The following is a 14951-nucleotide window of genomic DNA, read 5'->3' as shown; positions in this document are numbered from 1 at the left end:
GGGTCATCCAGTGCTTAGTATAGAGTAAATTCTAATAAATGTATGTTTACAGAATAAAAGAATAAATTTGCTATAAATTCAGAAATGACTAAAACAGATATACAAATACTATAACCTTAATTGTTATGTTAATTGCTAACATATGGCCAAATATCATCCTAATTATCATGTTAAATGCCAGTTCCTCTTTATGGATGCTATTCACATTCTATTTTTGATATTCATGACAAACACTAACATATACACATGACATAGTGTCATGCATAACTTCATGCATAACCCCATCCTGCTCCAAAGTTCTGCAGCCCCCCACTTCAGAACTAAGCTGCTTGGAAAAGTTGGCCCATAATCTCTACACAGGTGTAATAACTACAGACGTCAAAATTTTCAAAAGAGAAAAAACCTGGCATATTATTCAAAGAAAAAGAAAGAGCTTTCTGACGTCCAGTGGGGTCTTTTTAAGAGGTATGGGTAGTTCTGGAAGGACCTGAAGAGCAGGCAAGGGAAGGAGATGGGGACAAACATGTCCTATTCCTGCGGGGAGCTCATCCCTTAAGAAAATTGAGCAGCTGGGGCTTCCCTAGTGGCGCAGTGGTTGAGAATCTGCCTGCCAATGCAGGGGACACGGGTTCAAGCCCTGGTCTGGGAGGATCCCACATGCCGCAGAGCCACAACTAGGCCCGTGAGCCACAACTGCTGAGCCTGCGCATCTGGAGCCTGTGCTCCGCAACAAGAGAGGCCGCGATAGTGAGAGGCCCGCGCACCGCGATGAAGAGTGGCCCCCGCTTTGCCGCAACTAGAGAAAGCCCTCGCACAGAAACGAAGACCCAACACAGCCAAAAATAAATAAATTAATTAAAAAAAAAAAAAAAGAAAATTGATCAGCTGGGAGGCAATTAAGGAGAACACAGAGACTCCAACCAGAGAAAAGCCAGTGAGGACAGGAAAGGGAAAGAACTGGGAAAGCTAGGGGAAGGGCAGAGTGAGTTTTTGTCATGTTCTCAGCGTGAATCAGCACCTGACCCTGTCAGGGTCGCTAAGGTCACTTTCCTAATTAAGACAGCAGTGTTGCCAGATGCTACCTGCGCTGTAACGAGGATCCTATTTCAGCAACTGGTCAGGGTTCCTGGGAATTTATCTGGTGATCTAAGTATCTAGTGTCTAAGAGCAATTTCTGTCCTGGTCCTCTGGTCCTTTCTCATGTGCTTCATTCTTCCCTCCAGGTCTAGTCTTGCACTCCTACCACCTGAACTACACTTAAGGGTAAGAAAATTAGACAGAACCCCTCCAACCTGCTTAAGTGTTTCCCCAACCCCAGGGAAAGGCCCTCTGCTCTGGAAGCTTCTTACCTTTTTTCCTCCTCAAGCTCTGTAGCACGTTGCAATCATTTGGGGGGCTCTAAACACTACTGATGCCCGGGTCCCTCCTTCCCAGGAGACTGTAAAAGTTGGGTTTGTGGCCTGGGCAGTGGGGTTTTGAACACTCCTTGGGTTATTTAATATGCAGCCAGGGTGAGAAGCACTGTCCTAGATCCTGAGCTGCAGGCATCATCCTTCATTTAAAAAGTAGTAAAAACAGATCTTTAGCAACAGACATCAAGATATCAAAATAAGTTTGTTTGGTTTTTAATATGAAAATTCCAACCTTGATTTTTAAATATGTCCCCGATTATTAACAGACTTACTTGCTAATAATGAGGGTTTCCTCTCCATATATCCAGACTCTTATGAATTCACCATACGTCTTGTTGTAGTAATTGCAGGCACTGCCAATCCCCATCCAGAGGAACCTGCAGTAGGAAATGAGGGGTCCAATTCCCAGAAAGTAGCCAGGACCTAGGAAAGTCATCAGATCACAATCAGTATTTCCGCAACACCAAAAAGAGCAACTGCTTTAAATTACTGCTATTCTTGTTCTTTTGATCTGGATGTCCTTTTATATCTTCTGATGTATATAGGTGAATCACACACACAAAATGATTAAAACAACAACACAAGTTAACATGACGCTCTTCACAGCTCCATGAGTAAAAAGTAGTCCAGAGTCTACACCACTCCAGTTCCATTTGGTCTCAAGCATTTCAGTCTGAACGGACTGAAATATGTGTCTACTCTATTCTTGCTGTGTTAAATGGTGTCAGTGAGTTTCAAGTACAAGTCAATCAGTCCCTCTGGTAACAGGCACGAAAACCAGGACAAGTGACAAGCTCACAGGTCTGTCTGGCTGCCTAGTTTTGTCTGAAAACTTTGGGTTTGAAAGCACCAGTCAATGGAATGGGTGGGTTTGAATTAGTCTGTGGTTTGGGTGTCATCTTTTTAACTGTGAGAAACACGGTCTGCAAAGACAGTGTCCCAACAAAAAGCATGCATTCCTTTTTTATTTCCTTCAAAAAGGATTTGGTTTAAGAAGAGAATATTAAGCTAAATCTCATTAGACAAAATAAAGCTAAGCATTGAGGAATGAGACAGCGGTCTGATCAGTGTCTAGACCAGAGTCTGAGTCCAGTGATGTGGTTTTAGTGAAGAGCCGTGGCCCTTACACCTTGCTGACGCAGACGATGACAGAATTGTGAAGACTGTGAATCTGGTGAGCAGCCAGGGGAGTTGCTGTTGCTTGAGTCGGAGAACGAACTTGGTAGCTTGATTTTAGTGGTGGTGGTGGTGAAAAGTTCGTCGAAAGCTTGTTGGAATGGTTTTAGGAGTTTTATTGTAAAGTTATACCATTTCTGTATCTTATTCCTTTAATTCCATTCTGTCAGTGAAATAGTCGTTCAGCCAAAACTCACACAACTATCTGAGACAGTACAGTGCTGATAATTTAGATAATCTAAGTTTTTGAGTGAATCATTTTAAATTGGATGTCTAAGCCCAAATCTGGCAAACAAGGTTTATTCCTTAACTTTGAAGTAGCTGGGTTAATGTGGAAAATATTATCAGGGTATTCTTTTTGCCCTTAGTGGAAAGTCTTTGTTAATGTCTATATAACCAAAACAAGTTTGGGAGTCTTGGGGTCAAGGGGTCTTAATCTTAGGATTGTTCTAATAACATTATATGTAGATGATTGACTTACAGAATTTTTTATGGGACTGGGGACACATGCCTGCCATGAGGAATTTTCCAAGAAACTACAAAACCGTCTGATATTTCTGGGAATTTTGAGTTAATCTGATAGTGTAGAGTGGTGTGGTTTCTACTGGAATTATCTGGATAATTATATTATACTCTACTTTTGATTGATCCACAGAGCTTGTGGAAGATTCTTTCAGGGTGTGAGGTTCCAAAGGAGCCATAGTGTTCCCCATTTTTCTTCCACTGTCCAGGTCCCATCCAGCCCTTACGGTGGTACTCACAGCACCTCCACGCCCAAGAATAAAAGAAAATGAAGAGTGGGATAAAGAGAAGGAATAAGTTCAAGAAGGGAGAGGGTAGAGGACATGGATGAGGCAAAGTGGGAGGGAGACAGAAAGGAGTACAGAAGGCATTCCAGAGACATTTCCACCTGTAGACCAAAATTGGAATGAATTTAAATTAAAAAAAATCCAAAACCTGGAATTTTACCTTGTTCCACCCCATCTTAAATTTACTTTAAAGGATACTTTTGCCAAGTCTGTTTTACCGAAACAAAATGCAGACTGGAAGGGATTATCTAAGATATTTTTTAATGCTTTCATTTAACATATGCAGATAATTGGTAGAAAAATGTTCACCTGAGTTCATTTGCTAATATGCCTTGGGCTTCAGCCATCTCCTCAGGTTTACTCTTCGCTGTCTTGCAAAATTGTCTTTACCCTCATGGACCAAAAGCCCAAGGAAACACTCTCCTTAGATACAGAGCTAAATGACTGTGTTACCTGGTATTGAGGATGTGTTTTTATAATTCCAAACCAAGAGAAGAAAGCCAGTGAGCAGCAGGATTGCAATGCTGGCAACAGACGCAACTTCGGTCACCATGCTGGTGACGTTATAATGCACTGAGTTCAGCACTTCCAAAACCATCTCGTGTTGCTTGAACTCAGGGGAAGCAACTTAAAGTCCTGTGGAAATCAGAGTGGCAGAAAAATTAGAGAATCCCCCAAAGGTACATCTAGGACTCCTGTTGCTTCAGAGGATGCTGTACTGTAGAGATGGGTGCTTTGTTTGATAACGTGATTGGACACTTAGACAAGACAGATTTGTAGTTACAAGTCAAAACAAGCAAGCCCCAGCCAGTATCTTTTGGCTTGAAGTGCAGCATTTCTGACCTTAGTAGAGTCTCAGTTTTGTTTAGACACTTGGTCTGATAGAACCTTATCGTCTTGCCCTTGAACAGGTAGAGTGACTGAATTCTCAACTGAGAGCCAAATTTCTTACCAAAATACATGAAAATGAAGCTCATTACAGAGGTGGAGTCATTCTGTGACTTCGTCAGCATCTGGTTTAGGCAATCTTTTCCCCTGGAGGCCAAATCAATTTTTTTTTTTTAAAAAGCAATCCCTCACCCCTTTCCTGTTCAAAATTACTTCCCCCAAAGAGTAAGGTTTTCCAGTAAGAAGGAAAACTTCTAACTTCTCACTCTCTTCATCCATTCTTCTTCTGACCTTTTGACCATCTTTATGACCATAACCTTAAACTCTTTATCATGTAGATTGCTTATCTCCACTTCACTTAGTTCTTCTTTTGGGGTTTTATCTTATTCCTTCATTTGGAACATATTTCTCTGGTGCCTCATTTTGCCTAATTCACCATTTTTATTCCTATGTGTTTGGTAGGTTGGTTTTGTTTCCAGTCTTGGAGAAGTGGCCTCATGAGCAAATGTCCTATGGGGCCCAGCAGCACACTCCCCTCTGGTCACCCAAGCAATAAGCTTTAGTGGTGCCCTCTATGTGAACTGCGTGGGTCTGTCTGTTGTGGCAGGCTGACTACTGTAGGCGTGGTGGTTGGTGTAGCTGCACCTGTGTCAGGTTGGTTGCCAGGCCCTGCCTTGTGCATAGGCTGCCACCTGTAGGTGGGCAGGGCCGTGTCATGAAATGATTGGCTACAGAGCCCTGGGAAAGGGGGTCCTTGGGCTAATGCTGGTCTAGTGGTGGGCAAAGCTTGGTCTTGGGGTGGCCAGCGGTAGGTTCAGGGCTCCCAGAGTTGGATCAGCCTGTTGATGGGTGGAGCCATGGCTTAGGGATATCTGAGCCTGGTGTACGCCCACTGGTGGGCAGGGCCAATTCCTGACTTGTGTGGCCGTGGGCTCCGAGCTGACCCAGAGCTAGTGATAGCCCACTGGTGAGTGCACCAGACCCTGACACAACTGGCTGCAGTGCCATGGTTTTCTCAGGGCTGTTGTCCTCCCAGTGATGGGTGAGGACAGTCCCAGGCCTAGGAGTGACTCACTGGTGGGTGGCTCTGTGTCTGGCTTCAAGGTCCTGAGTTTCTGTTGTAGATGTTAGCTGGCTGGTGGGCAGTGGCAGGGCTGAGGAGGGGCCTCAGGGCTAGTACTGACCCTCTGGTGGGCAGAGCTGGGTCCCAGGGTCTCTGGCTGCAGTGCCCTGGGTTTCAGGAGTGGGCGTCAACCTGAGGGTGGTTGGGACCAGTGCTGGGGCCTACCTGTGGTTGGTGAGGCTGGATTTAGGGCTAATGTAGGCCTTCTGGTGTGTGGGCCTGTGTCTGATGGCTAGTGTCAGGGTCCTGGAGGTCCTGGGGCTTTGCTGGCCTATTGGTGGGTAGGGCCAGTCCTGGAGCTACTGGGTACGCAGGGTGCCCTTCGGCAGCAGGCCTGCTGGTGAGTGGGGCAGTATCCCTGCCCAGCTAACTGCCTGGACTGGGGCTTCCCGGGACTGAGGCAGACTCGCAAGTGGACAAGGGCAGGTCACTGCACTAATAATCTAGACAGAGAATTCCACAATGGTGATTACCAGCACCAGTGCTCTCTTAGTGGGATGTGCTCTCATTAGTGACTGCTGCCAGTATCTAAGTTCCTAGGCTGAGTTTCAGTTGCCTCTTGCCTCTCTGGGAGGCTCTCTAAGATCAACAAGTGGGTTTTACCCAGGCTTCTTTCAAATTACTTCTTCTGCTCTTGGACTTGGAGCATGTGAAATTTTATAGGCACCTTTTAGGACGGGATTCTCTATTCTCCACAGACCTCTGGCTCTCCCAAAAGTAGCCCTACTGGCCTTAAAGCCAAATGTTCTGCAGGATAGAGAGCCCAGAAATAAAGTGCATTGACCGTGCACTTGTGGCCAATTAATCTACAACAAAGGAAGCAAGAAAATACGATGGAGAAAAGACAGTCTCTTCCAAAAGTGGTGCTCGGAAAACTGGACAGCGCGGTAAAACTGGACAGCTACATGTAAAAGAATGAAATTAGAACATTCTCTAACACCATATACAAAAATAAACTAAAAATGGATTAAAGACCTTAATGTAAGATCGGATACTGTAAAACTCCTGTAGGGAAACATAGGCAGAACACTCTTTGACATAAATCGCAGCAATATCTTTTTGGATCTGTCTCCTAGAATAATGAAAATACAAACAAAAATAAACAAATGGAACCTAACTTAACTTAAAAGCTTTTGCACAGGAAAGGAAACCATAAACAAAGCAAAAAGCCCACTTAAGGAATGGGAGAAAATATTTGCAAACGATGTGACCCACAAGGGATTAATTTCCATAATATACAAACAGCTCATGCAGCTCAATATAAAAAAAAACAAACAACCCAATAAAAAAAATGGGCAGAAGATCTAAATAGACATTTCTCCAGAGAAGACATACAGATGGCCAACAGGCACATGAAAAGATGCTCAATATCACTAATTATTAGAGAAATGCAAATCAAAACTATAGTAAGGTATCACTTCACATGGCTCAGAATAGCCATCATGAAAAAGTCTACAAATAATAAATGCTGAAGAGGTTGTGGGGAAAAAGGAACCCTCCTACACCACTGTTGGTGTGTAAATTGGTGCAGCCACTATGGAAAACAGTATGAAGTTTCCTTAAAAAACTAAAAATAGAGCTAACATATGATTCAGCAATCCCACTTCTGGGCATTTGTCCAGAGAAAACTGTAATTTGGAAAGATACATGTACCCCAATGTTCATAGCAGCACTATTTATTACAATAACCAAGACATGGAAGCATCCTAAGTGTCCGTTGACAGATGAATGGATAAAGAAGATGTGGTATATATACACAATGGAATCTTACTCAGCTGTAAAAAAAAAAAAAAAAAAAAGAAAGAATGTCATTTGCAGCAACATGGATGGACCTAGAGATTAACATACTAAGTGAAGTTAGTATCAAAGACAAATATCATATGATATTGCTTTTATATGTGGAATCTAAGAAAAAGATACAAGTGAACTTATTTACAAAACAGGAACAGACTGACAGACATAGAAAACAAGCTTATGGTTACCAAAGGGGCAAGGTTGGGGGAGGGATCAATCCCAAAGGGGAGTTTGGGATTAAAATATATACACTACTATATATAAAATAGATAGCCAACAAGGACCTACTGTATAGCCCAGGGAACTATACTCAATATCATGTAATAACTGCTAATGGAAAAGAATCTAAAAAAGTATATATATATAAATCAACTATATTTCAATAAAAACTAAGTAAAAAAATAAATAAGTTTGATTTTAGCCATTACAAAAACACAGAAGTTCTGGGGGGGGGGGGGGCTCATCTTCTTGGTGTAGAACGTCCAGCTGGGGAGCCCAATGTGGGGTTCAGACGCCTGACTCATTGGGGAAGACATCTGCAGTCATAATTATCCTCCCATTAGTAGGTTGCCCACCTGGGGTGTAGGGATCTTAACCATGTCTCCCGTCCCTCCTACCTGTCTCGTTGTGGTTCCTTTTTTATATCTTTAGTTGTAGAAGATCCTTTCTGCTAGTCTTCAGACCTTTCTCATCAGTAGTTGCTCTGTAAATAGTCGTAATTTTGGTGTGACCCTGGGAGGAAAGTTCAGGATCTTCTTGGCCACACCCTTCTTCCTATGAGATTGAAGGAATGTGTGAGGATTCTGTAGGCATTCCTTTTGTTAATTTCAATGTGGGCTCTGTGGCTGGCAGCCCTAAGCAGCCTGAGGGCCACTGGGAAGAAGGTAAGAATGTGCAGGATGGGGGAGAATTTGGGGGCTGGTTGGGCCAGGCTTGGTCTCAGAAGCAGAGATGATTGGGCCCCAGGAAGAAAGGGGTGCAGGCCAGCCACAGGCAGGAAGGAAGAAGGAGCAGGGGCCCAGGGTTGGCTAGGGAAGAGGAGGGGAGGAAGGTCCCTCAGGAGAGCTGATTTGGGGAGCAGACTGAGGCCAAAATTATTCCAATGCCTAAGAATGAACAGAAGGTCTAGGAGAGTCCTACTGCTGTCATATGTTTCTGAAGTATGTTGTACTTATATCCTCAAGTGCTTTTGTTCTTTTTAAAAGATTTAAATTATGAAATATGTGTGCACACAACACACAGAGTATTTTGCCAACCATGGACACCCCTCCTATTTGCCACATTGGCTTTAGAACCCCTGCCCGTCACTTTAGAGAACTAGAACTGTACAACTAAGTCCAAGCCCTCACCCCCTCTTCTCTCCGCAGAAGTGCCTATGCTCCAGAACTCAGCCCTCCATCCTTGTGTGCATGGTTTTAAATGTGCCCTCGTCCCCTGCAGGAACTCTGATGGGAGTGTCTGTAATCAGAGTCCATGGCACTGCAGAGAGAGCCAAGGCTGGATACACAGGTTCAGAGACAGGTGCTTCTGGGTAGGAGGGGTTGCTCAGGACATGGAAGCCTTGGGGAGCTCCAAGTGCCTGAGGACATGCGGAAGCAAGGGGTCTTGAGGGCTGGCACTTGGGAGACCAGGGCTGTGGAAAACCTGTAGGTGGTGGGTCTGCAGGGGTGGATTTCCCTAGTGAATTGCAGGGAGATTGTGGTGTAAACCCTCCCAGTGACCTCATGTGTGACCCCTTTCTGTGACCCATAGGCCATCGGAAAAATGGCAAAGATAGTGAAATGCCCGGAAACCAGTGAAGGCTCTGCAGTGTGCATGTGTTGGTTGGTGTGTGTGGTGCAGGAGGTGGGGAAGGGTACCGGGGGCTTCTGCTTACTCCCCCAATGCTGCTCTCAGCACAGGAAGGGATGCATCTGGGCCTCTTGCCCCGCTTTTCTGTTTTTCTCAAACGCTGGGACTGAAATGTAGAGGGCAGAGACTTGCACGTGTGTGGAATAATTAGTGACCCAATTATCCCATTTTATTGAACCAAAGACACTCACCAACACTGCGTCAGGCACTGAGGAGTGTACAGAGGTGACCAGTTCAAAGTTTCTTGCCCCAGGAGGTTCACAGTGTCTGGGGACAAAGGCCTGGGTCCCAGCCCCAGGGAGAGGCTGCCACGGGAGAGAGATCCAGGCCAGTGTGAAGGACCACAAATGTGTTTGAGGTTCCTGCTGATGGGATGAGAAGAGCTTCCCCAAGGAGAGGCGCTGAGACAGGAGAAGACTTCTTTGGGTACAAAGGGGCTTTTAAGCTGAGAGTCAGCAGGAGTGAAGGCAGGAGGGGATGAAAGGTACATGGAGGAGGGCGCATGAGTGGTGAGCTGGAAAGGAGCAGCTTTGGTGACAGAAATGGCCAATGGGCAATCCTTGGAGTCCCCCACCCATAGGGGCCCCTGTAGGCTTCTTCATGGCATTGTGTGGGGTGGAGGCAATTGCAGGCCTCAGCAGCCTGAGTAACCAGGAGACCCCCTTAATGGGAGCTCATGGATTTTACTACTTAATAACTTCCCCTGCTGGCGCACAGGGTCTTAGCAGCTATTTCAAGTTTCCCTCTTCCCTCAAAGATTTCTGGGCATTCTGGGTGTGTCTGATGTGACACCAGGCCTTTGCTAATCCATAATGAGGATCCCCCTGCTTCTCCCTACCTCTCCCACTGAACCCTAGTTTGCCAGTGAGTCAGAACCCCAGTTGTATACATGGTTAAAGTCTTTTCTCAAAAGGTCTTCGGGTCCATGTCTTTCAGGAGATGCAACTAGATGCTGGGATGCTTCACCTCACACCACCCATGAAAGGTTTCCAAATCTGCTTGTGGCCCCAGCTGGAACTCCTGATGCAGAGGAAGAGAGAGAGGGTGGGCATGACACAACCTTGGTTGAGCATATGCTATAATGGCAGGATCAGGGCCTCTTAGGCATCTCATCTCATTGCATGCAATGTGTGGGGTACATTCTATCCTCATTTTCTAGCTGGGGAAACTGAGACTTAGTATTTCCATGATAGCAAAACTTGTACAGCTGGAAAGCAGCAGAACTGGCCAGGTCTGTCTGGCTCAGAAACCCCTTCCATCACACCTTCTTGTCTTTCTTCTCCGCTTACCTCCCAATGTTGTAGAGAAGGAAGTACAGCTGGCAATATGGTCACACACAGTCTCTGAGCCAAGACTGGCATTTGGGGAGCTCTCTACCAGCAGACCTTTGTTCTTCTCCCAACTCTCCACAGCCCTTCTGTGGGCCTCAGGTCTCTGATCTATAGAATGGAAGTGTTATTCTGCTCATCTCCATGGTCCTTTCAGCGGTGACAGGTTGTGATTTGTGCTCTGCCCCCCCTCACCCACATCAGGGATGGTCAGGAGACCCTCGAAAGATGCCAGTCACGTGGTGGAGTGCCATGAGCCATGCCTGAGCATCTGGACAGTGGAAAGACTTCCTGGGTGGACCTGGGCTTCTTCCCCAGAAAGAGGAGCCAGCAGTGGTGGCTGGAGAATCTGGGGCAGATAAAGGGTTCTGCCTTCAGGTTTGGGGGGGCCTTATTTTATGTTCAAAGGAGCATATTTTCTTCTTTTTATCCTACACCTAGCTAGCTTTACAGTAGGAAGTAAACAAGCAAGTAGACAAATCTATAAGATATAATTCTGATTGGCAAAAGCAGGGTGTAGCTGTTTTCTAAGGAGACTTGGCTGCCAGTAACCAGCTGTGAGACCGTGGACAAGTCACTTCATTTCTCTGGGCCTCTGCTTCCTTTTTTTGGTCAGTAGTTGTCTGTATTAGGTACTGGGTGGTCTGACATTCCTTGGCTTTGTGAATGAAATGGTAAATATGAGTAGCATCAGGGCCAGCTCCATGGGTGTGTGAAGTGTGCAATCACACGGGGTCCTGTACTTAGAAGAGCCCCATGCTTGGATTAATGTTCTGCTCTTACTGTCTTGATTTTAATACTTTTTTTTTTTTTTTTTGAGCAAAGGGCCTCAGATTTTAATTTTGCTCTGGGTCCCACAGATTGTGAAGCTGGTCCTGGCTGGCAGTGGCTGTCCTCTGTTCGAAGGGCCTGGAGCCCTCTACCAAGTTGTGAGGTGGGGATGTTTCCCCTGGCCCTTCATATGACCTTTCGAATCCTCTTCTGTCCCCTGGAGCTAAGGCGTCCTGCAGACACGGGCTACTACTCCAGGGTCTACATCGTGTCCTTCTGCATGTGCCCATCTATGGCTCCCCCCACCAGCATCCACACTTCTTCCCACTCCGTTTAGTGACCCAAGCTCTGTGCTTTCCCATGGTAGGGGCTTAGTGAACATTTGTGGACTAAGTAGTTGTGTAAATGTGTGATTGGTTAGTGTGTTAGTGAAACAGCTCAGCAAATGTCCTGGTGGAAGGTGCCCTGGTCTAAGAATCAGTTCTGGGCTCTGCTCATGACACTCCCTGTGCCTCCTTTGCCTAAGGAGCAAGAGAGGGGCTTGGGGAGATAGTTGGAGCTCTCCACCCGCACTGCCACTCTGAGACAGGCCTTGCTGGCACCTCTACCATCATGTAATCAGGTCCACCTGACACAGACACCTGTCCTGGAGAAAGTCACCTCAACTGACCAAATGACCAGAGGTTGTACATGTTCTCCTCTAGTAGACCTCTGGGGACCCACACGTCATAGAGGAACAGGATGTAATGCAGTGTCGAGGAGAGAGATTAGGGAGGAGATAGAGGTGGTGTAGAGATGAGAGTGATTTCCTAAATTCCATTTTGAAGTCAGTTTTCAAAATCAGAGACTTGGAGAATACCCCTCTCCCCACAAAGAAACACCAGATTGTGAGAGACAGGAAATGTCCATCCAGAATTCCATTTTTCAAAGACAGGATCTGGAAGGTAATCGCCTGGCCTCCTGCTCTCGGGGACTGGAAGCTGAGTGGATGTTCTTTAGGCATCAAGCAGCTGGGCTGACACGATTTTGACTCGCTATTTACTTACATTATGGCCAATGAAAAAATTAATCAATAGTCAATCTAAGCAGTAAATGGAAACTTTTATTTGAGGCAACTGAGGTTTATAACCAAGGAGACAGTTTCTGCAAAAGTTCTGAGAACTGCTTCAAAGAGTCATGGTGGGGAGGTCAGCGTATATGTGATTTTGGTGAAGGGGTACGTGCAATGAAGCACTCATTTCAGTACAAGATTGCTAGTATTCATGAGAAACAAACAGTTAATGGCTTCAGTGCTTTTCTAACTATGGGAAGATAAAAGAAACTGAGTTCATAAAAAATTTTTGTTGAAAATATCCAACTATCTAAAGTCTTGTTCTGCCAGTTTTCCCTTAGCATAGAGTGCCTCACCCTGATCCTCACCCTGAATTCCTTTCAGGGTACATTGCATGTCAGTGATGGCAGTGGCTAATAATTTGATTCTTGTAGAACTGGATGGTGGGTAACATTCTTTATTTTACAGTCCCTTCCCTTTGTTTAGGTTTTAATTTCAACCAAGGTTTGGAGGCATTTCATGACCAATTTGTCCCAAGGGGCTAGGAATGTTTATGCCCATATCAGGTGAGGATTTCATTGATAGGCCACTTATTACTGGACTAGGCCCTGTTAACAGTAGCCAAAAGCCTCTGGACTGCCTGTCTTACTAGTCCATTATGGTCCAGGAAATGGTTCCCTCTTGTTGCTTCTTCTCATATCTAGAGTTACACTATTAAAATCATTGATCTTGTAGGACTGTATATTTGGTCAATAGATTCAAGTCATCTAATCATCAATGATTGTATCTGAGGCTCAATCACACATTTGGTAATGCGAGAAATAATCATCTTCTAAAAGAGGCAGAATACAAGTAATATAGCTAATAATATTAATAGGGTCCCAATAAGTATTTAAGCTAAGAACTTCTGCTAGGTATGGCTCAGTGTCTCCCCAGGTCATCTGACCAGTGTGATCGTCAACTGCTGTCTTTAAGGGAAATGATATAATGTCATTGTACATAAAAATAGCCAAGATATCCACAGGTAAAAAGTGAGTAGTGGGTCATTGTGACACCTTACAGCGTTGAGAAAGGAATGTTATCTTCTAAGGACTTACCTGATTGACGTCAGAAGAAGAAAAAGTGATCTTTATGGTTAAGCAGGTATTTTTGCCATTGGGGAGGTCTGGTTAATGCATAATGCAGATGCACAGTGAACACGAGAGAGGAGGAAAGGGGCCAAAGGGCAGAGAAAAAGCTTTATGTTTAAATTTTTCTAGTCTTGCCTTAAAATGTGAATTTTTATTTCACCAACATCAGTCAATTTACTGTTGAGGTTTAAAGTGAACTCAGAAAGCAGTTACCAGCAAAATCATCTCCTTTATTTCAAGGGATTACTTACAGAAATCTTGCTTTAATATACCAACCATATCTGCTAACAGGAGGCCCTTGGTCCTTGCTCACTCCAGGGGAGGCTCTCAATTCCTTTCCTTTCCTTTGCTTGTGAAAAAACTCTTTAACCTCCCAACAGCCATCTCCCCTGACATCTGAAGGAAAAGAGGTTTGTTTCCTAGTGAGTTTGGTCTGAGAAGGGGCTACACTGGGAAAGCAGAACTGTTTCTGTGTTCCCTCTGAGTTAAGTCTATGGACATTTGAAAGTCTAGGCTAAAATATCATAAGAAGAAGTTGACTGTTTGTGTACCAGGAGACCCCCAGAAGGGCAATGCCATGGTGGATTGACTGTCATCCAAATTTTAGGCTCCACCTTGTGGGCTTCCACATATATCTTTCCCACTCTCTCAGCACCCATCAGTCCACTCAGGCTGATGGAGTTTTCAAGTGGTGGACTCCAAGCCTGAATGTCAATGTGATAATTGAAAATAAGAAATTTTAACTGCCAGAAGGACCACGCATCCAGGCACTCTCTACCTGCAGGTACACAGAAATGCAGATGAAAATCACACTGCTTCTTGATGAGCATGAGAAATGGGAAAGAGGATTTAGTTACGAGATGTGGGTTCATTTAATGGCACCAGATTTCAGTAGCCCTACACATCCAGCTCCCCAGGAGAGAAGTGTTTTTCCAGGTGGAACACAGCTTATGAGCCCCTGACAAGGCCCCTTCTTCCAGCACATGCATGAGTGAGCACTGCCAGTAACTACCTTACCTGGTTTCCATGGCTGACCAACTTCCTTCAGATTGATACAGTCTTTCTGAAACTATGTTAATACTATCTGGTCTTGTTTGAATGGGAACCAGGCTGCCTAGGGTATCTGTTGTGGATCAGGTTCTCTGGAGAGCAGACTCTGAGGCAGAGACTTGTGTGCATTGGGAGTGCTCTTGGGATGAACGCCTATGGTGGAGTGAAGGAAGCAGGATTAGGAAGAGGGAGCTGAATGGCCATGCAGAGTGACAAGGTCAGCCAGTCCCATGGGAGGCCCTGGAGCTGGAGTGGTCCCTTAGAGTTGTTCTGTATCAAGGTAAGGGACCTAGGCTTTGTTCCCTGCATCCATCACTGGATGTGGGTTATCACTAGATGTGAGTTATGGGAAGGGATCATGGCTTTGGGTGAGGTCACTCTCTTCAAATGAGAGCAAGTCCTAGAGGAAAATTCATCTGAGCCATAAGATGCCAACACTCCTGCAGCTAGGGCAATAGATGCCTCAGTTGTACAACTTATACTCCTTCAGTCCACACTGTGACTTGTGAATATGAGCCCTGATCCCAGAGCCTGATTCACAGTGACTGTTGAGCCCCGTACAAGCCCA

General features: G+C 45.1%; 1 protein-coding gene across 1 annotated transcript in view; it reads right to left on the bottom strand.

Annotated features, from left to right (window-relative positions):
- LOC133085202 (aromatase-like) overlaps positions 1 to 3995 on the bottom strand; it is a 28040-nt gene extending 24045 nt beyond the window's left edge. Inside the window, exons 1-2 of the mRNA XM_061182134.1 lie at positions 3851 to 3995; positions 1685 to 1835 (exon numbers count right to left, since the gene is read on the bottom strand). Of these exons, the coding sequence (XP_061038117.1) occupies positions 1685 to 1835; positions 3851 to 3995 (296 nt within the window). The remainder of the gene's footprint in view (positions 1 to 1684; positions 1836 to 3850) is intronic.
- Between the last annotated feature and the right edge of the window lie 10956 nt (positions 3996 to 14951).

This window comes from Eubalaena glacialis, chromosome 2, assembly GCF_028564815.1.
Source record: "Eubalaena glacialis isolate mEubGla1 chromosome 2, mEubGla1.1.hap2.+ XY, whole genome shotgun sequence".
Taxonomy (NCBI): domain Eukaryota; kingdom Metazoa; phylum Chordata; class Mammalia; order Artiodactyla; family Balaenidae; genus Eubalaena; species Eubalaena glacialis.
This window is presented reverse-complemented; position numbering and strand designations above follow the sequence as displayed.